Source organism: Hyaena hyaena, unplaced genomic scaffold, assembly GCF_003009895.1.
Source record: "Hyaena hyaena isolate Hyena2069 unplaced genomic scaffold, ASM300989v1 scaffold_105, whole genome shotgun sequence".
NCBI classification, from domain to species: Eukaryota; Metazoa; Chordata; class Mammalia; order Carnivora; family Hyaenidae; genus Hyaena; species Hyaena hyaena.
The window spans coordinates 1,235,259-1,257,925 of NW_024080737.1; the positions used below are offsets into that span (position 1 = coordinate 1,235,259).

General features: G+C 42.7%; 1 protein-coding gene across 1 annotated transcript in view; it reads left to right on the forward strand.

Moving 5' to 3' along the window:
• KCNAB1 (potassium voltage-gated channel subfamily A member regulatory beta subunit 1) overlaps positions 1–22,332 on the forward strand; it is a 190,908-nt gene extending 168,576 nt beyond the window's left edge. Inside the window, exons 11-16 of the mRNA XM_039236026.1 lie at positions 1,001–1,086; positions 1,747–1,867; positions 3,211–3,305; positions 11,892–12,012; positions 15,573–15,661; positions 20,536–22,332. Of these exons, the coding sequence (XP_039091957.1) occupies positions 1,001–1,086; positions 1,747–1,867; positions 3,211–3,305; positions 11,892–12,012; positions 15,573–15,661; positions 20,536–20,625 (602 nt within the window). The 3' untranslated portion in view covers positions 20,626–22,332. The remainder of the gene's footprint in view (positions 1–1,000; positions 1,087–1,746; positions 1,868–3,210; positions 3,306–11,891; positions 12,013–15,572; positions 15,662–20,535) is intronic.
• The last annotated feature ends 335 nt before the right edge of the window (positions 22,333–22,667 follow it).

Consider the following 22,667-nt stretch of genomic DNA (forward strand, 5'->3'; position numbering starts at 1 on the left):
TAAAATAAAAATACAGCCACTTCAACTCAACTTTGAGACAAGGATTTGAGTTTTCTGAAGGACACGTAACCTAGGGGTATTAGTAGGACACAGAGAAGTCTGAGGCCTGCAAACCCCTTGAAAATTGTCAAATTACCTGGCATCCTAGGTGTTTTGACCCGCTTTGTAAGAGAATTCTAGCCATGCCTTTGACTTTCCACGCCATTGAACTTGAGGTTCTCCATGGTCTCCGGTTTCGTATCACATCTGGCTGGTGCCAAGAAAATGAGCTCAACTCTAGCTCTCTGGGGATGGGATTCATTGTCCTGTTTAGGAAATGTGATGTCACGCTGAAAGAAGCTGATGAGCAAACTCAGTGGGGCCGCAAAGCAGGCCCTGGAGAATGCATTACATGGATGTCTTAGTTCAAAGTGGTCAAGGACAGGGTGTGCCATTGTGGGCTGGGAGCCACTGTGGCTCAGCTGTTTGTCCAGCATTTAATATGTTTATCTTTCCGCTAAACATACTGTTGTTGAGTCATCTCTATTAAACAGACACCCTGTGTTAGGCTCAGCTCTGCAAATCCAACACACAAAGACAGGCCTTCTATCCTCAATGACCTTACATTCTACAAAGTCCAGATAAATGTTTCCTCTTCTTATTTTGCTGAGCAAGGTACCCAGGTTTTGAGAAAGGTTAATCATACATTCTTTATTCAGGCCAGCAACCATGAAGTAATGAAAGTAAAGGAAGAACTTAAAGTGGTCATTAATTTCTTAATATCGTTTAGTGGTATTGCTGCAGACTGAAAATGCAAAACGGAATTACCCAAAACACCATCAGCCTCCAAACTATCAATGTCATATTAGACTATTATGTTGTCACCGATGTCGAAGTAATTCTATTAATAAAACAAATAGCTGCATTAAACTTCTAAGATTTGGGCAGGCCAGAACAAAACAAAGATCACATAACTCTGAGAAGTAAAGAAACTAATGAAATGCTGTTTGGGCTTCTATAGAAATTGTTCGCGCCATGACACACGTGATAAACCAAGGGATGGCAATGTACTGGGGGACCTCGAGGTGGAGTGCTATGGAGATCATGGTAATTTCATTTCTATTTTTAAATGGTCATTAAATGCCTTATTATTATTTTTCAGATACTATGTGTAAATTGCAAGACCTTTTGCAAACATTGCTAACAATCACCATGGCACTAGAATGCTGTGATCAATTCTGTCCTTACAGAGATGGGTACGGGGCTGGATCTCATCAGGTCGGAATACCACAGTAAAGGTGCAAGTCTCTAAACAAGAATCACATTCTATCATGTTCTTCAGTGGCAGGAGGATTCAATGAATTCCCCAGCTAATGAGATATATGAACAAAATAGTCTGGCTTCCTTTCTAAAACTGTGTTAAAGAACCTACCGTTTATAACATGCTAATGACATGTCATCTTTATATGTTAGTGTGAGTTATTTCTGTAGAAACTTAAATTATGGGTTTCCTCGTGCACTATTATGATTCACACTGACTTATTTGCCCTGGACTGAGTCCAGACCCTTCCAAAGAAGAAGGATTTCTTGCATTTGCTATTTCTCTTAGTGAGACTGATGGCCATAACTTCGCTTATTATTTGGCATCTTACATGTTTCTTGGTTGGTACTGATTTCACTAATACGAAGTTTCCTCATGCATACGGATCACAGAGCAGCCTTATTTCTCATCAGTATAAATTCAGCTGTAATCTTATTTCTCCCTAGGAAGCTTATTCTGTAGCAAGGCAGTTCAATATGATCCCACCGGTCTGTGAACAAGCTGAGTACCATCTTTTTCAGAGAGAGAAAGTGGAGGTTCAGCTACCAGAGCTCTACCATAAAATAGGTAATCTTCACAATCGAATTTACTGATTATTTTTAACAATAGAAGTATCAGTGATCTGGAAAAAAAGTGTTACTGAAATGCTTTTCTTAATGTTCCTAATTAACACAGAGATTGTGAGAACTGTCCATTTCAGAGACTATAAAGGAACCAAAAACCCCTAGAGGGTAGTCCGTAGGCTATTACTGATGAAATCTAATCAGTTGTAAATTGTGACTGGCATATAAACTGAACTTAGTAGGTGTTCCCAAAAATGCATATAGAAAGAAAGGCAGAAACAATGAATAAACTCATTTTTCCTAGGGTGCTTCTCTAGCCAAAGCATGCATCTTTGAGTAGAACTGCCTTTCCAAAAAAAAAAAACATTGTGGATATATACATCTGTATCTCCTACTCTGTGCCTGGAACTAAGTTAGACATGGGGAGTTCAAGAATGCCTGACAAGCCTAGCACTACATGTCTGTGTAGGCAGGTGTAATCATTTCAAGAAAGAAATATATATGTAACATGTACATAAGAATTTTGGCTATCAGAAAAACATGAATAAGCCACATGTTCGCACTTATTTATGAAAACATTGTCCAGAGATAACTTTCTTCCTTAAAAAAAAAAAAAAAAAAAAAAGAGGTTCCTAAAATATTGAGCAGGAAAAGTACTGGCTAAGGGGGTGGGGGGCAGGACGAATAAAAAATTCAACAGCAATAACAGTTACAATTGCTGGGACTTGCTGTCTGTCTACTCTTTGGTAGGCACTGGGCTTCTATGTACCAGGTGCTGTTTGGGTACTGAGGGGACCTGAGAAGCACTGAAGCATTCTCCTGTGCAAGTCGCAGTGTTTGAGTACAAAAAGAAAGTATTGATCCTGGATATCAGAAAATTATGAAATCAGGAAATATTTCAGGCTTGTTTGGCCTGAAAACAAGGCCCGCTCCCTATAACTGACTATATGTGTTCAACTGGTTTATAAAGCCAGTTAACTAACTCAGTCAGTTAAGCATCTGACTTTGGCTCAGGTCATGATCACACGGTTGGAGGATTCGAGTCTCGCATAGGGCTCTGTGCTGACAGCTCAGAGCCTGGAGCCTGTTTCAGATGCTGTGTCTCCCTCACTCTCTGCCCCTCCCTGCTCAGGCCCTCTCTCTCTCTCTCTCTCTCAAAAATAAACAAACATTAAAAGAAATTTTAAAACGAAGCATAACTTGTAAGTAACTAAAATGTTATGGAAAGACGTATACTGACTTATCTGACTAGCTGTGTCCCTATAACTAACCAAGTCCTGTTTAAATACTCCCACACTTTTGATCTCAGTTTGCACAAATAACATATTCAGTTTTCCTCTTCTGTAGGAGTTGGAGCAATGACGTGGTCTCCCCTTGCCTGTGGAATCATCTCAGGAAAATACGGAAATGGAGTGCCTGAAAGTTCTAGGGCTTCGCTGAAGGTATTTTCCTCCACTTTTAGAACACAAGTCTGGGGATGGAAATGAGGGAAGAATACTGAACTCAGCAGCTCTACAGCAGCCTGTGGCTTCCTGGCTCAGGCAAAGCAGGGCCCTTGGCTGGGCCACTGTCCTCAGGCGGGCTCCCCTGGGTCCCCGGGGGGTCTCTGCTCTGGGCCAGGAGTCAGTCAGGCGTTCAGAATCTGTCAGCACAGAAAATTCTCCTCTGGGGATTAGGCGGAAGTGCCCCAAGACCAGGTTGGATTTACAGGAACCAAATCCCTAGCTGTTATTCTTATGTTAAAGGATGCAGTTCACTCCTACTTTGAAGCTGATGAGATGTAAAATCCCTTTTCTTTATAAGAGAACCTATTTTTACTTTTCTTGACAAAACAATTGGGGCCAACCAATTATAGCTGATTATGGCCTGAGGTTTGGTTACCATCTTGTTTACCATGTGGGGCTGGGGAGGTGGGGGGGGGGGCGGGTAAGGAGGGAGGCTTTGGGAAGCAGAAACATAGCCAAGCAAGCATCTGACACTCAGGCTCAAGATTGGTGTTTTCACAGGGATCAACTGGCCACTGAGTCTTAACAGTTTAAATTCTTCTCTGAAGCATAAAGATATTCAACATCCTAGACATAAAATTACCTCCATTCAGAACATCTTGGTGATTAATTCACTGAAGAGTACTCCAAACATCCCTCATTATTATTATTATTATTATTTTTTAATGTGTCTGTTTTTAAAAACTTGAGACAATGTGTAATAACATTAGGATCACAAACGGTAATGTCTAGAGAGAGAGAATATAGGCATTTTTATTTTTTTGTTTGTTTCTATTTCTATTTTTTTTTTTTACAAATAGTTTATTGTCAAATTAGTTTCCACATAACACTCAGTGCTCATCCCCACAAGTGCCCTCCTCCATGCCCACCACCCTCCCCCCCACATCTATCAGTCCTCAGTTTTTGTCAGCATTCAAGAGTCTCTCATGGTTTGCCTCTCTCCCTTTCCCCCACCATTTCCCCCCTTCTTCTCCCGCATGGTCCTCCGTCAAGTTCCTCCTAATCCTCCTATACTTGCAAACATATGGTATTTGTCCTTCTCTGCCTGACTTATTTCGCTCAGCATAACACCCTCAAGGTCCATCCATGTTGCTACACATGGCCAGATTTCACTGTTTCTCATTGCCATGTAGTATTCCATGGTATAGATAAACCACATCTTCTTGATCCATTCATCTGTGGATGGACACTTAGGCTCTTTCCATGTTTTAGCTATTGTGGAGAGTGCTGCTATGAACATTGGGGTACATGTGCTCCTATGCCTCAGCATTTCTGTATCCCTTGGGTAAATTCCTAGCAGTGCTATTGCTGGGTCATAAGGGAGTTCTATTGTTAGTTTCCTGAGGAACCTCCACACTGTTTTCCAGAGGGGCTGTACCAGTTTACATTCCCACCAACAGTGTAGGAGGGTGCCCGTTTCTCCACATCCTCGCCAGCATCTAGAGTTCTCTGATTTGCTCATTTTAGCCACTCTGACTGGCGTGAGGTGGTATCTCAGTGTGGTTTTGATTTGTATTTCCCTGATGAGGAGGGATGCTGAGCATCGTTTCATGTGTCTGTTGGCCATCTGGATGTCCTCTTTGGAGAAGTGTCTGTTCATATCTTCTGCCCATTTCTTCACTGGGTTGTTTGTTTTTCGGGCATGTAGATTGGTGAGTTCCTTATAGATTCTGGATATTAACCCTTTATCCGATATGTCATTTGCAACTATCTTTTCCCATTCCGTTGGTTGAATATAGGCATTTTTAAAAGTGACACACCAAAGGACCCTAAGAGGAAGCAGAAGTCTTGACACTGCCTCTTGCCTCCAGTGAGCAGGGTGACGGCTCAAGTATGGCCCAAACCACCAACCCTGTAATCAACTGGCTGGGACCACTGTGTGCCTCGCTCGCTAATCAGAACAGTCTCGAGGCTCTACACGTCCCCCACTCTCTTTTCTACTTGTTACAGTTGACCTATTGGCTAGTTTGTTCTCTAAAATAATACAGTATAAATATCTCCTAAAGCATGATGACATGGCGGTTTCTAGCTTGGCATGATCACAGGATGTAATTATCCTAGAATATTAGGATATTAGAATATTAGAATATTAGGATATTGTGGTCTTGCTTCTGTAAACTGCAGATTGTTCTGAACCAAGTTTAAACAAGTTAGCAAGGAAAAACTAAAAACATCTTGGGGAAGGTATGAAACAAAAAAGGTGAGAAGTGAGTGAAGGAACGGAAGCACTGAAAAAGTGCGGATTTTACTGAGCACCTACTATGTGCCAAGCCTGGGGCTGTTTTTTTATTCATCTGTTTTATCCACAGAAACATAAATGGATATAGATGATTCTTGATCAGCTGTAGATAAGCATGTTGCCTTACATTCTTTCAGAGATGGTTTAAAAAGAACTCAAAAGTATTTCCTATATGCAGAGTATTTGTTCTGAGACGATAAGAGGATAAACCTTTTCAGATGTAGAAACTGAGCCAGCACAGAGGTCAGATAACAATCTAAGAGCATAAACTCATAATAGAGTTTATACTAGGGCCCAGGTCTCTTGGCTCTTGCTATATCTCCCCCTAACACCTTTTTGTTTCCCTACAAACCCAGGTTTTTAATGGAGGAAGAAGTAGCTACACTGTATTTGGAAGTGTATGATTGGTTGACCTCCATCATTATCTGGGAAAAGCTTACAAACAGCTAAAAAAAACAAAACAAAACAAAAAAACCACTAACAAAAGGAGAAATAAAATAAATAATTAAAAAAAGAGAGAGACGAAATACTTGAAGGTGGCTAAGTCCAAAAGCAACTCAGAAAAATATTTCTATTGTTGATTTTGATAAAGCCAACATCTATTGAAACATCCTTAACCATAAACATGAAAGGCTCTCAAGAGGTGAAAGGCATCTATCTGATCACAAAGCCACTTCTTTAGAGCTCCAGACTCTCAAGGCTTCCTAAATCATTAGTCTGAGTGTTTTCCATACTAATATATGTGCTAGAAAGGCCACTTGAATAGAGTTAACTAAAGTGTAAAAAAAAAAAAAAAGAAAAAAAAAAAAGCACTAGGCAAGTAGATAAATCAATTAGCAACTTTTACCTCCTCCCACTCCAAATAGAATGGCTGGCATTTTACATTAGCTATTGTAAGTTATACCCATAAAATAGACACTGATATTTCTTGCTGTCGTAACTATTGAATTTGTATTTGAAGATAAATGAACACAGTGTAAACAATACCTATTTAGGGGTCTTTTAGAAAGCAGTATCAATGGCATAACAGTGACTTCTAAATCTTTTGTCATCAGCTCTGTCTTCACTGCTGAGCTGTACACTACTACTTCTTCACATGTCTGTTAGGTATCTCCCATGGGCATTAGTCATGCTTAGTGGAATCTATTGTCACCCCCTAGAACTTGTTCTTCCTTCTTGGTTAACAGTGCTTCCACCCTCCAACTGGCAATCCCAGTCAGAAGCTAAGGATTGTGTCACACTGCCTCCTCTCCTCCCTCCCTCTTGTCCAGTGGGGCATCCCCTCCTTCAGGCCACATCCTGACTCTTGGCCCATCCCCTATACAGCCCTTGTTCAGACGGTCATTTCTTACCTAATTTGGAGCAGTAACCACTTGTCTGCACTCTCTGATTTTTTTTCCCTTTGGCCAACTACCCTTCACTGTGACCAATTATATTTCTAAAAGACTAATCTGGGGTGCCTGGGTGGCTAAGTCGGTTCAGCATTCAACTGCTGATTTTGATTCATGTCATGATCTCGCAGTTTGCGAGTCTGAGCCCCGCACTGCACTATTGGCGCAGAGCCTGCTTGGGTTTCTGTCTCCCCTCCTCTGCTTGCTCTCTACCTCTCTCTCAAAATAAGTAAAAATTTTTAAAAATTTAATAAAGATTCATTTCACCATATCATAGCTCTGCTGAAAATCTGTTACTCACTTCCCACTTAATGCCTATAGGTCAAAACCCAAACTCTACAGAAAAGCATTCAAGGAAGTACCCTTGGGATCTAAGTTGTGCTCACTCTTCTGCTGTCTCTCCCTGTATTAGTGTACTATTCACCCAAAACACACCGTACTCCGCTTCCTAGAAATGCCCTTCTTTTTCATTCTGCTGTGGAAGCCCTCCTCATCTCTAAAGACAAAGCTTGGTTGTTTTCACCTCTATGAAACCTGTCTTTCAAATTTTATAAAGCTGAATTAATTGCATCTTCCTCTATCATCCCATTAACACAGAGTCAGAATTCTCCAGTGGCAAGCAACTGAACTTAATTTAATCTAAGAAGGGGAACAGACAGACACTCACTGGGAAGGCTGGGCTGGGGACAGTCTCAGGGTTGACTCCATCCATAAACTTGTACAATGTCAGGCCTCTCCATCTCCTCCATTTCTCTCTGCATGTGGGCATCACCATCTTCTACTACAAATGGGTCCTCCCCATGAGGCCAGGGGCAGGAAAGCTGGTGTTTGCAGGTTTACATCCTTAAAGGTGTGTAACATGAGAGAATAGAGATCTATCTTTACCTGTCCAGGGAAGACTGGGTAAGGTGCTATGACCGGCTCACGTCATGCACCATTCATTGTTAGGGGCATTTTCCCTAAGGAGGCAGTACAAGCATGGCTTCTAAGGCAATCATGGAGGGAGGTGCCCCAACACAAAACACCTCTCAGGTTACTGGCCAGTGATTTGTGAATATCTCTGGGATAGAACCTGAAACTCAGGTAGCCTCACAGAGCCTGGCACATGGTAAGTACTCAATAAATGTTTGTTGAATGAGTGCAATGAGTCATAAGGGAAGATCAACAGAGTCTGCTCAGCAGACCAGGTATGTAGCTTTTAAATAGAAATTGTAAATAGAAATGAAAAGTGCAACAAAATTTATGGGCAGCTCTCTCCTGTTGCTGACAAAATGCCTTACAGAAAAATCATAAAGATAAGTACCCCTCTATCAAATGAAAATAGGAACATGCAAACTTAGGTGCAACATGGTGGAGGAAGAGAGGCAATTCCAACACTCTGGTGTTCACATTAAGAAACTAAGGGTATTGGGGTGCCTGGGTGGCTCAGTAAATTAAGCTCAGGTCATGATCTTACAGCTCGTGAATTCAAGTCCTGCGTCAGGTTCTGTGCTGACAGCTCAGAGCCTGGAGTCTGCTTTGGATTCTGTGTCTCCCTCTCTCTCTGCCCCTCCTGGACTTGTGCTCTCTCCTTCTCTCAAAAATAAACATTAAAGGGGCGCCTATGTGGCTCAGTCAGACGTCCGACTTCGGCTCAGGTCATGATCTCGCGGTCTGTGGGTTCGAGCCCCACGTTGGGCTCTGTGCTGACAGCTCAGAGCCTGGAGCCTGCTTCGGATTCTGAGTGTCCCTCTCTCTCTTCCCCTCCCTTCCTTGTGCGCGGACTCTCACTGCTTCTCAAAAATAAAAAAACATTAAAAAAATTAAATAAATAAACATTAAAAAAATTTTTTAAAGAAAAAAACTAAGAGTAGTGTACATCAGTGTAATTTCAAAAGAAAATATTTTAGCTTCAGTATTTTACCTAGAGATTTTGAGCTTAATATCAAAGATTTTGCTGCTCTTTTGAGCCAAAGATTTTGAACTTTAAATTACAGTAGTGAGTTATCTTGATGCTAAATTATTCTAGAAAAGGGCCAGCGATGACATGTGGCTGATTCTGTCCATGGCTTTACAGCTGCTGCCTGAGTTTCAATCCATTATTAACGAACAGCCAACTGGTGGCTTCTGGGCCAGCCCCACAGATTACTCCTACCCCCACCCCCCATCATTACCTGTAAAATGGTCACAGCATTGGGAGATGGCAAAGAAAGAGGCTTTAGGAAATTTTGGAGAATTTCGTGACTTATGTATAAAAGTAATAGCCCACTAATCTGCACAAAAAAGCTCATTTTTTTCTTTGACAAATATTTACTGAGTATCTACTCAGTGCTGGGCTATACTGAGGGCTGAGGATACGGGGAAGAAGGGTCAGTCTCCACCTTCAAGGGGTAACTTGGGCACTTGTTAGAGATGCAGGGAGGGGGGGTGGTGGTGGTGAATTATGAAACAGTGTGGAATCAATCCACAAGTATTGTGGAGTCACACAGGACTATCAGCAGAGTTGTGCTGGAGTAAGGAGAGGGTGTCTGTGCCGAATCCAAAACATTTGAAGAGATCTCTTTTTACCCTGTGGAGCCCTGGTTGCTCCAATTCCTCCCTCACAGAACCATCAGCCGAGCCTCTCCCCACTATGGCAAGCTCTGTGTCAGGACTGGAGATGCTGCGATGAACAGAAGGCCCATCTTTGCCTTCCATTCAGTTAGAAAGATGAACGTATAACCACATCACTGCAGCACTGGCGTAAGCAGTATAATAGGGCTGGAAGGAAAAACTCAACTTTTGATTCATAGATTACAGCCTAGTCAACAAACTGGGTTTATTATTGCACACAACCATCCCCACCGCCAATCTTCTTATAAAAAACACTGGTTCACTTCCATATTTATGTTTTAATTAAGCCTCATCTCCTCTCTATGCTCACATTTTCCCACTTGTAAAGCAGTTAAAGCTATTTATTTCCAAAAACACTGTTGTTTCCTTTATTGTGAGGGAAGCAGTATAAATACTATGCGTCTAGTTTTTAAAAATCCCAGCCTGCTTATGTTTTCCAGTGATTAAAGCAATGAGATTTATAGTGTTCTGAATGTAGGGAGACAGTGTCTCAATCAATGAGCCACTACTGATGTTTGCTACTTTTAGAAGGCTGCCTTTCGATATGCTGTTTATGTGCGGGTGTGTGCATGTGTGTAAATGCACACTTGTAATTCGATCCTAAGGGTACAAATGCATTCCACACGATAAAGATTTCAAAAATGGAGTTCCATATGTGATAATCATTCCTTACATGCGACATATACTGAAACCTCAAGAATGATCCTAGTTTATAATAAAAAAGCAATCATTTGGCTATTGGTTTTCAACCCTTCCCCCCCGCCTTTGAATTAACACTCAGATACTGGTCCCCTGAAAGATGTTATGAAACTAAAGGGAGGATTGGAAATGTCTCCCATTAAGGACAGCGTCAGTTCAGGGGCTCTCTGACCCAGCACGAGGCTCTGGCCAGGGAAGGCCCCTGGGCCCCTATGGGGATGCTCGTCTCCTCCCCATTGGCACCAGCTGTCCCCTCTGGAGAGCTGCCACAGGCCACCCTTCGTCCTGGAAGCAGCAGAGGTTTCCCAGAGCTGAGGCTCGGAGAACTCTTGGCCATCTCCCTAAGCAAACTCTGGAGTGAGGAGCCAGACCATAAGCCTCTGAGATCTAGGAAGCAAACAGAACTGGGGCAGCTTGCCCTTTCTCTTTTTTACATCTGCAAAATCATTCCAAAAATCATAATAAAACATAATGTGGTTACCCTTTTCTTTGGAAATACTGTCTTCCAGTGATGAAAAAAAAAACACTTAAAAAACAAAAGCAAGCAGCCTTACTGAAATCATGTGGATGGAGTGTCTGTGACCATTATTGCCTTTGGGAAGGTAAAGGTCTGTTGTGGCAATGATTTTGCAAACACGCGCAGCGGAGAAAGTCCACATTGCCACACAGGGGGGATGGTTTCTATTATTTTCACTAAGACAGACTAACACATTCTTACAAATATTCTTTACCTTTGGGTGTTGCTGCTTAGTGTTAGTTTTGTGTAGAACAGTCTGTTGTCTCTCATTTCTTAATAAGAGCAGAACCTTCTGGAAAGCAAGGCATTGAGAAGTTCTAAAAGATTTTTCTCCTCCTATTTGGGAAATTAGCTCACTTTTATAGGTTACGGATCCGTCAGTCTCTTCTCAGAGGTTTTAAAGGACAGTTTCCCATATTGAGATCCTTTTTAAGTTTCAATCACTATACAAAAGGTAATTCACATTTGGGATAGTCTTTATCCACTTTAAAATTTTAAAAATGTACTTGGTTCCTATCAGTTATACCTTGTCTGCTTCTAGGAAGATGAGAGAGCTTACAATAAAGCCCTGCTGTGAGAATAGAAGACTGGGAGTAAATAGAAGGCAAGAGGCAGAAAGATAGTTATAAGAGAATGTAAGATAATGGCTTTCTTTGCACAAAAAGGTTTGGCACCTGGCTTTCTTGACAAAAAGGTAACATAAGAGACCTTGGTGAAATGTCCATTTTTTTCCTACATTCTAAAATTGGGCTACTGCAATAAGAAACATTACTTCCTCCACTTAGTGGACTACATATAATTGATTACATGTCAGGATTTTAACAACTCGTGTGCATGTTGATGGATTTGAATGGTGACTATTAGTCAAAAATCAATCTATCCTGAACCAATAAACAAGGAGTGAGAGACCGTGGGGAACATTTCTTTGCCTAAAAGCATAGGCTTCCTTGTCACCATGAAACATAAAGGTTGGTGAAGAAGGTTCAGGAATCCATCATGGGGGCTCTCGTATTTTATGGACTTTAATAACCTTTGCCTCCAACCCTTCCCAGACATTAACCTTTAAATGCTCTTTGGCTCCCTAGTGCTACCAGTGGCTGAAGGAAAGAATTGTAAGTGAAGAAGGGCGAAAACAGCAGAACAAACTGAAAGACCTCTCCCCGATTGCTGAGCGCCTCGGGTGCACACTACCTCAGCTGGCTGTCGGTAAGAAAATGACCGAGGAGGAGAGGCTATGCTAGGTCACGAAAATACGGTTTTCACAGCCCTGTCGTGATAAAACATCCAGGGTAGGGGCAGACCAACATCGGAAGCATAGACTCCCAGTTAATACTATCTAAAATGAAGTTTTCAGAGTTCCCCAGAACTTTCTACATGCTACAAACACTTATTTCCTTCCTGTCCTGTATAACACAGTTCAAAGGAGAACAAGGCAGTGAACACACACATCCTCACGGTGTCAGAGGTGAGTGCCCCTCAATTGTTGAGGGACATCCATTTCTTCTGGCTCGGTTTTCCCTCCCTGTGGAAGCTGAGGGAGGGCTGGTGAGAGGCCAGAAGCAGGGCTGTGCCAGGGGCACAAGGCTACTGCCACAGGGAAACGTGTCCTAGAGGACCAACTTCACTCTGAAATTTCCTGAGGGGCCATGAAGAAAAGTCCTCTTATTAACACTGTGGAGCCGAAGATCACAGTCACTCACGCAGTTGAAACCCACATGTACCAGTGCTGTGCAATAGAAATATAACGTGAGCCACATACTTAAAATTTTCTAGGGAACATACTAAAAAATTAAAAAGGAAATAGGAGAACTTAATTTTAATAATGTATTTTATTCAACCCAATATAGCCAAAACATTATTTTCATAAAAAAGGTTGAGATATTTTACATTTTTTCATACGAAGTCTTCAAAATCTAGGATGTATTTTCTACCTACAGCACATCTCGATTCAGGCTGAATACCCCTCACATTGCCAAGAGCTGCCACATGTGGCTCCGAGGCTAGGTATTAAACAGAAAAGCCTGTAGACTTTCAGCTCCTTGCTCTACAGCAGCACTTTATATAAGCTCACTGTTGTGTCTCCTTAATCATCAAAACACTCCCATGAGGTGTATTGCTATCACTAGCCTTACCTTACAGATGTTAACAGCGTATCTGCTGTCATTATCTCCCCTTTACAAAAGAAACCGTAGGTGGAAAAAAAAATAATCCACAGAGTAGCTATGGGAAAAGAATAGAATGGGTGTAGGGTCTAGAAAAAAAAAATCCTCAAGATTAAGAAAGAGCAGGAATTGGGGCTAATCTGATACCGTGAAACAAGGAGATAAAAAGCTCAAGATAAGTTTTATGAAAACAAAATGACGTGATGGAGTATTTGTGATAGATGCATGATCTGTCTGGTTGGAAGGCAGGGAAAAATGGCTGCAATCAGAGGTAGAAATAGGTGGTGGTTGGGTTGAAGGAGGGGAATATAATTTACCTAAAATTATATACACAGGACTTGTTTTAATCCTTTTTAAAAAAACAAAAGTCAAAGAATGATAGATTTATTAGCATTCCTGTAACTTCAACAAGCACAGTTAAAAAGTATTAGCTGTTTGACCAGGAGCAAGTAATTTAACCTGCTATCAATTTTCTCATCTATAAAAGGGGTATAATAGATACCTTATAAATTTGTAGAGTAAAGCTAAGTTATATATATATAGCAAAGAGTAGGTGACCAGGAAGTGGTAACAATGATGATGCTATTTTTGCAAAGAATTAAGACACCCTGGACCTAAAACTCTGTCCATTCCTAGCCACGGCATGTGATCAAAGTGACAGGCACAGAAACATCTATTCTTCCAACATGGTCGTAAGTATGGTTCTAGGTGGTAGCGTGACAGGGAGTATTGAATTTAGCTCTGAAAGACAGAATATTGTCTTTCTAAACAGGAAATCTTTACCAGATTTAGACTTTCACTAGATGTTACACATGAAAGATGTTCTTTACAGTCTAAGTTAAAACATGCTCTGATTCTCCCTTTCCTCCCTCTGTGTCCCTAGATGTCTTTCTTCATAAACAAGTAGTTTTGCTTTTAAGCACAGAACTCTCAAACCAAGAGGGAAATTATTTCCAGGCATGTTGCCTTTGATCTGTCAGAGGCGTGTAGGGGAAGGGAATCCTTTGGCAAGAAACAAACTACTTGAACCCAGCCGTGGGCTGGCTCCCATGGCACCCACCTGCACAGGAGCCAGCTTTCACACCCTGATCATAGGCATTCTGAATAGGACTGCTAATGACACTTGGTTAGTTGTGGATTATCTTGAATCACCTGCACGTGTTACCCATCACACTGGCCAGCTCTACCCAGTGGGTCCTCCTATGTCCTACAGCTCATGAGGAAAACTGGCTGTTGCTGGCGTCAGGTAGTTTATGGGCAATAATCTTCCCAGTGCCCTGCTTTGACCTCAGAACTTCCTCTAGGACCAAAAGGAGGGCTGCTCCCAGTAATGGTATCACAAGCCCTCTCGGTGCTTCTGATGCATGCTGCAATGCAAGAGCTACTGGATTAAAGAAGAATTTAGGAGGAATAATCAACTAGATGCGGTAATTAAAAGGGGATGTGGGCTCAGAAAAGAACAGTTTCTAAGGATAACTCCCTGGTTTGGGGATTAGAAGCCCCAGTGGCCGGGAAGGCCACTAAATGAGGCTGGGAACACAAGAAAGACAGACTTAGTTAAGTAGCAAGGAGTGTGCAGTGCCTGGGGGACACCTAGCAGGATGTCCAGCAGACACTGCATCTAGGAGCCTCCAGAAACTTCTAGTTCCAGACCTCTATGAATGGAGACATCTACTGTAACCAGAGGTTCCTAGGGAACGTGAATTTCTGACACAGTTGAGAAGGAACCTGGGAGGCAAAGAAAGCGTCTGAGGGAGTCTAGTCTTTTAGAAGCTTATGGGAGGAAAGGGTGAGGCAGTAGCTAGTAAAGTATGAGGGGCCTGAGGAGGCTAACTTAGGATGGGACAAATTTGATAAAGAGGAAGAAAGTAATAAGAATATTCAGGAGAGAAAGGAACAAGAAGGAAACAATGTCTTAAGAAAGGGCAAAAGGAGTTGGATCCAGGGCAGACTAGACACCTCATCTGAAAACAGAGGACACAGATATGTGCTTGCACTTTTCTACATAGAGAAGGATGCCAGGTCATCTGCTGAGAGAGGGGCCAGGGCTAGATATGAGGGTTTAAGGGTGGAGGTTGCTAGAGACGCAGAGGAAGAGGTTGGAAATTGGTGAGAGTAAGCAGATAATCAACAAAGGTTGAATCTCAGGCTAGAGAAGTTTGACAGGTATATGGAAGCAAAGGAACAAGACACCCAGGGTCTACATAACAGATGAGGAAAACAACAGGAGTTAGATGTAAAGCCAGGAGACTGTGAGCGAAAATGGAAACAGAAATGCAGGTATCTGCCAGGAAGCAGGGTCTGTTGTTTTCAAGAGCAAAAATGTGTTGCTGGGGTGGACAGCTGGCTTGGATATCCCAATCGTTGGGGCCAGAACTCCTGTAGAAAGTGTACAAGCCCTAAGCCCTCAACTCAAATGCAGAGATTCTACTAAACCCTCTCCATGACAGGGGTTGCTGCTGAGGTCTCTAACCCTGGAAAGCACAGTCTGTCCTCCCCCAAAAGTAAGTTCTGGTTGCAACAACTGGAGTTACAGGTGGTGTTTATAAGCTAATCAATAAGCAGAAGTGCTCTGACATCCTGACCAAGTTTCTTTCTTCCCAGCATGGTGCCTGAGAAACGAGGGTGTGAGTTCCGTGCTCCTGGGATCATCCACTCCCGAACAACTCATTGAAAACCTCGGTGCCATTCAGGCAAGTACTACAGCCCTTTCCAGAAAACTCCAGGGAATACCATGGTCTTCTGAAGATGTCCCCAGGCCGTGTCCCATCTCTTTCCACCTCTGTCCTTTATTGTGTCACAGCTACCTGAAGTCCTCTAACAGAGGGAAAGGCCACCTGATCCTATTGGGGGGGGGGGGAGTAGAGAGGATAAGAGGGGACACAAAGGCTCAAGAAGCAACCGAACTTTTACTGTACATGGATCCAGGGTGTCCTCTTATGGACAGGCGATATTGTCAAAGCACATTCTTCAGGGTGGTTTGTGAGACGGTGCATTCCAAGACCCAAGCAATGTTACACTGGGTGACTGACCAAAAAAACCTGCTTAATAACCTGCCTAAAATTATTCATTAGTTCTTCCTACAAATATTTGCCAATCTACACTGTGCCAAGGCCCTCACCCCTTTCTGCTCCCATAGTACCCTGTATTCCTCCTCCCCACCACCGCATTTGTGATCATGTAGTAGGATTACCGGTCTCCCTGCTGGACTGTGAGCTCCTGGAATTCAGAGACTTTCTGGCAACTCCATCGATTTTCCAGTTCCGAGCATACTGTGTCCCTTAGTCAACAAATACCTGTTGAATGTTTCCCACAGTGTAAGAGGATATATGCTCAAAATTCTATTCTGGATTTCCAGGATCGCATCTTCCTAGCAGCAAATTCAGGACTAGCCTCCTTCCCTGGGGAAGAAGTGGACTAGATTGGGTAGGAGCCTGTAGTGGCAGCGAGAGGGAAAGGGGGAGAGAGATGTTCCTGGGGGTTCTGGCTGTGGAGAGGGAGAGGTTAATGGCTGCTGTGACCATCCCCTGCCCCAAAGGCCCTACCTCAGTCCTGAGCCTGCCCCCCTCTCAGCCCTGAGGGTCCTAAGGAGCATGCCCACTACTCTTGCCACAGCCAGCACCTGCCGAAACAGGCATGGTTGTCTATTTTCCTACTGCTCACTGGGGAACGGAAAGGTCTCCCCTGCCTGCCCGTTCCTCAAACAGGCCCCATTAACCCTTCCAAAAGGAAACATATGGAGGTGCAAACAAACTTGACTAAACTTACGCCGTTTTTTAAACCCTTTTGGCGAACAGTCCAAAATATGCTGGGCGATAAATGACCTCCCTCCCACCATCACTTTCTTAGGGCCTGTGCAGCTGCCCCTGCTTTGAAGAACACCTCCAGCCCCCCAACTCCTCCTGGAATTCTATGGGCTTCCATCCTATGTGGGGAATGGCCCCTCTTATGAAAGTTACCCCTACTTTACTTTCACTCATGTTCTGGGAAGAGATAAGCCTACACAATGACAAGGATGAAAAGAGGAACAGTCTGTACACAATTGAAATTCAATCCAATGATTTCAATTCCAAATTATTTAGTATGTATGGTATGTCTGGCACCATGCTCGGCAGAGAAGGTACTGAGGAAAGAACCAGTCTTTGCCCTCACGAGATCATGGGCTGGCTGAGAGTGAAGCAGAAATCTATACCTTAGTTCATTCAGATCTTTCAGAGCCTACTACTATGCACCAGGCACTGGAGACGCTATAACAAAGATACTGTCCAGGCTTTAAGGAGTTTACATTCCAGCAGGAGAAGCATGTAATAAACATGAAATAATTTCAAAATGTAAGGACTCTTCGGTAACTAAAGAGGATTCTATAATAGAGACTGAGAAATGGGCAGGCCTACTTTAGATAATGTTTGTGCCAAAGGGCCCTCTGGAATAGGTGTATCTGTAAGTCCAGAAGAGGAGAACACAGTATATGAAAAACCTATGCAAAAGCATTCCAGACACAGTGGAGAACAGTGCAAAGACCTGGGGGTCAGAAGGAACTTGGCTTTTTCCAGGAACTGCCAGCCTACGGCTAATGAGGCCAACAAGTAGTGAGCAAAAGGGACAGCGAATGCATTAAAGTGGAGTCAGGCAGGAGACGGATTTCACAGGACACTAAAAAAGGTTAGTTTTGTTGTACATGCAACAGATCCTTTGGAGTGTTTTAAGGACATGCTGTTATTTGAATTTTTAAAGACTGGCTGCTCTGTAGAAAGTGGAATGATGAAAGGCAAAGGAAGTTGTCCAGATGACAGGAGATGCTGGCTTGGATTATCTAGGATGGTGGCTATGGAGGTGAAGTGGATGGACTTCCCAGGCTTTGGACACAGACAAGACTTGCTGATGGCTCAGCCAGAGAAGGAAGGAGCTGAGATTCCTATCAGGGTAACAGTGACCACTGTCATCCCAGGGGGAGTTACCACTGCCTGCGAATGGTAAAAAGAAGTCACTCCTGGGCTGTGGGAGTACTCCAGGTAGCAGAAGATGTATTTCAGAGGAAAACTCCGGAGTCAGTCATCTTCTCAAAGCACTTCCTCCCTAGCAAGGCCCAGGCTGATAGCAAGATGGGGGGGGGGAAGGGAGGTTACCCCCGCTGGGAGGCTGCTACCTTGGAGGCTTTATCATCCCCTACCCCTTTCTGCTCCCACCTCTGGCCAGCCCAGCACCAAAACTTCCACCCTAGGGGAATTGTGACAGGGCGCCTGGGGTGGGATTGGCAGCAGGACAGGAAGTGTGCCGCGCCAAAAGTGGTTAAAGGAAATTTCGAATGGGCACGAGAAACCAGCTGCTCCTAGGGACGGAATGTGCCTACGGCCAGCATAAACTGGAGGGACATGTAAATCAGAGCCTCGACAAATGGGAGACCTGAGAGAAGGAACCACACCTGCAGGTAGGCCGCCATCCCCTGCGCAGGCCCCCATTCTCCCCACGTCCACCTAGAAGGTGGAGAGAAGCAATGCTCTCCCTTCCAAGGCTCCCCATCACCTACTCAGGCTTCCCAGCAGGCAGCCCCTTCACATCCAGGGCTCATCTCCCCGCACTGCTCTCCTTCCCTGGTAAGCCTCAATCCACCAATTATTCCAGTCAGCAGAGCAGCAAGGTTGCCAAACTGGTAGCCTGTGGGATGTTTGTGTAATCTGCAGTGGATGAAAATGTTTTACAACAGTTGCCAACATTAAAATATTGGGCAACTTCACATAAAATTCTGGATGTACGGCTTCTCTTAAAAACCTAAGTCTTACAATGCTATATATACATTTTTTCATGTTTTATTCAAGTACTTTTATGGTTTCTTTTTTTAATGTTTAAATCTCTATCTGAAATTTATTTTGGTGTAATGGAAGAATTTCTTTTTCCCCCTCACATGGCTAACCCATTATATTTTAGACAAAACTTCCCACAAATCTAGTTTCTAGATTTGGGTCTCTTTATTGTAGTCTCATTTGCAAGAACACACTAGTTTCAATTCTCTGAGGTTCCAAAGCTGGTGGGAAATGAAACTATCCCTTTAGCTTCAGACAGGAAAACGTTAACCAGAACTAGTTTCTTAGGCAGAGGAGCTCTACTACTCTGCCAAACCCTAAGGCTTTTGAGAAAAGCACTTGAGTGGAGACGAGGTCACCCCAGCCAGCATGATTGCAGCAGAGGAAGGGTGAGGCCGAAACCTCAGAACTGGCCATCGCGATTGTATTTTGCCACAGTCTCCACACAGGGTCAGTCTATTCCTATGAAAAAGTCTGCCTTTGTCCCTCGTCTTATGGTGTAATGTGTGCCCTTGGTCCCCCTGATGATAAACGCTGGCCTTGGGTGATCTCATCCTCTCCCAGGGCTTCAGTTGGCATGTCTACACAAATGACTCACAAACCCTCCACTCCAATCCTCCTGCCAGCACTAACCCACAGCTGCACGCAGCTGCCTAAGAGCCGTGCCTTTGTGGATCCTCCACAGGCACCTTAAACTCAACCTGCTACTTCAAACTTCTTGTACTCCAAACTACCGTGGCTCCCCATCTCCCTCAGCTGCACCTCTGTCCTTCTAGGCTTGAAATCATCATCCTCCAAAATGTCCTTCCAATCCACTGTCCTTTTCTACTTCACTGCCACTAATTCATGCTTTTATCATCTCTGGTTCCAACGCAAGAAATTTCTAACGTCTGCATTCCCTTTCAGTTTCCTTCAAACCACCTCCAGGTGCCTGACAAGGCCACTGCCAGCTCAGAAGTCCGCCAGGTCCCCACTGACAACAGAATAAGTCCCAACTCCAAAGACTGGCATTCGAGGCCTTCCGCGCTGTTCATCCCAATTTCCCCTTTCCATGATTTTACCATCACCACCCACTCTACACCTTCTTCACTCCATCTCACAGACTTCTCTGTTTTACAAGCCATTCCATCTAACGAGGGATGCCTGTTAACCCCTGGCCATCCCTCACCAGTTGTGACCACCAGTGGCAAAGAATCTTAGTCTTTAGACCTGTGCCATCCACAACCCTGTGCCACCCACAACCTTAGCCTCTAGCCGCATACGGCTTTTTAGTGCACGAAACCCCCTTGTCAGAATGCAGATGTACTCTAAGTGTTACAGGTATTGGATTTGAAAGACTTCGTACTTAAAAAACATACAGCATCTTCATTTTCTATAGCAGCTACATGTTGAAATGTTTTAGACAAAATGGGGTAAAAATATGAATTTCACATGTTTCTTTTCACATTTATGTGGGCATTAGAAAATCCAAAATCATGTGACTCATTGTATTTCTATGAGCCTTCATTTATACACTTTGCCTTTATTCAGTTAAGTAATACTGGGAAGCACTAACTATGAGCCAAGCACTCTTATCACAGGAGATTCAGTGGCGGAGACAAAAAAGGTCCCTGACCTCAAGGAGCCTACAGTCTGCTAGGGAGCTTACGTTCTAGTTGTGGTTTATAAATGCACGCAAGTCTAGACAACTTTGCTCAATATTAAGCACAAAGAACAAAATAATCAGGTACTAACCAACCATATCCTTTGTACTTCTCATGCTCTAGGTTCTCCCAAAGATGACATCACACGTGGTAAATGAGATCGATAACATATTGCGAAACAAGCCCTACAGCAAAAAGGACTATAGATCATAAAGCAGTGCATGAGCCACAGGACCCGCATGGTTACAACTGCAGTCTACACTGGTACAGAACGGTGTTACTAGCCAGTCTTTGGAGTCACTTAGCAGCCTGCTGCTCAACCTCTAGTATTCCTGGATTCTGAGGTATCTGCTGTCGCTACCACTGTGCACCTGAATAACGAGCACATCTGAAAACTCACAACCAAGAAAATCCATTCTATTTTCTTATCTTGGACTGGAGTCACCTACTCTTGCATTGCTCTGTACACCTCATGCTTATGCCATAGAAAGTATCTGAGGGGAAGACTTGCCTTCAGGCATTCGGTAACTTAAAGAAGGCTGTACAGATCTATTTTTTCAAATGAATAAAATCCACAGATGCAATATGGATTGCATCAGAAAGAGGAGGCTATGTTCACTCAGTAGTCTTACTCAGGAGAAGAAAACAATTTTCCTTTTTTTTTTTTTTTCTTTCTATCTTCACATTAAGGTTATCAAGGTTTGTCTCACTTGTCATTCAACAAAACTTAAATTCTTAAGTATCTGCTTCCATTACCTTTTAAAAATATTCACTGTTGCTCGGCCCCAAGAATGGCCCTGTATTGTAATTGACCCAAGGCGTCTCTATTAAGATTATATTAATGTTCTGTCCATTCACACCTAGAGACAGTGAAAGGATGAACACCCAATCTTTAACCTGAGACATGACGGCTAATTTATGAAAGGTAGGATTACACTGCTATGGAAGCTTAGCTTTGAATAAAATGTAACGTATCTGCAATTGAAGTGTTCACTTTTGACTACATTAAAACCTGCTTTACACTTCTGACTGCTTGTAGGCGCAGCTTCTGCAAGTTTAAATATTTGAGCTTTAAAAATAAATATACAAATGCTCAGTTTTTAAAGTAAACCTGTAAAATACCCACAAAGGCAAATGTTTGCTGTTTAATTAACGCTGGGATTTTACAATATGATGTTGGTGTTTGAGCAGTTAACATGAAAGTGAATCACAGACTTTTGTGAAAAATGCTATCACTATTCAGAATATGCTGGGTGAATTAACTTGCCTAGTGAAAAACACATGTTAAAGAATTTCCTCATTCTAGAACCACGTTATATGCACTAAACTAAATGCATGAAAGCTCTCTGCATGGATTAAAGGGGCCTCACCCTGTTGCACACAGAAGTGGAGGTCTAACCTTGCCATTACTGGTTACCTACCCTAATGAGTATGCCACTTGAGAAAAATTGTGAGACTATACCGTGTGTACCTGTAAAGAGGGAAAACTTTGGGGGTGGGATCCTAGCTCTCTATTTGGACACAGGAGCATGTACAAAATTCTAATTTTCTGGCTAGCCAGTACCCCGTATAGAAATCACTCTGACACTTAAAGATTATACTATCAGCTTAAAATGCTATTTTCTGTCACCATTTCCAAATACGTATTTCAGGATTAAGTTCTAAATCTTAAAGCATTAGTGTGAAACACCAATGAATTTTCTTTTTTGTTACTACTACCTGTATTCTAATAAGGAAACAGTTGGGTTTTTGCCCGGAGGTACCAGATTAATGATGGAAATGGATCATCCTTCAGTTGTTCATTGTGTATTCAATCCAGTGAACTACTGTATGCATAAATGAGCTGAAGATGTCTAATTGGAACTGCAATTTGACTTACTTGCTTAGAGTAATAAAAGTATTTTGTGCATTTAATCTCAATTAGTTTTTATCTGATCTTTCATTATAAGGGTGTGTGTGTGTGTGTGTGTGTAATCTCCACCTCCATAAGATAGGAAGAATCATCTGAATAAAAATTATGTTGGCAAGTAAGCAGCACTTGAACAGAAACAGCAGTGATTAAAAGATTTCAATAACAATCCAAAATTTTTCTTATTAATGAAGAAAATGATTAACTGCTAACAGTAACATCTCTTACTGGATTTTAGAAATACTCTGCACTAAAGCTAAAGCTTCTCAGAACCCATTTAAAAACACCTGCAATTAAAACCAAATACAAACGTTATTGCTTAGCCATTATTTTAACCGACAAATCA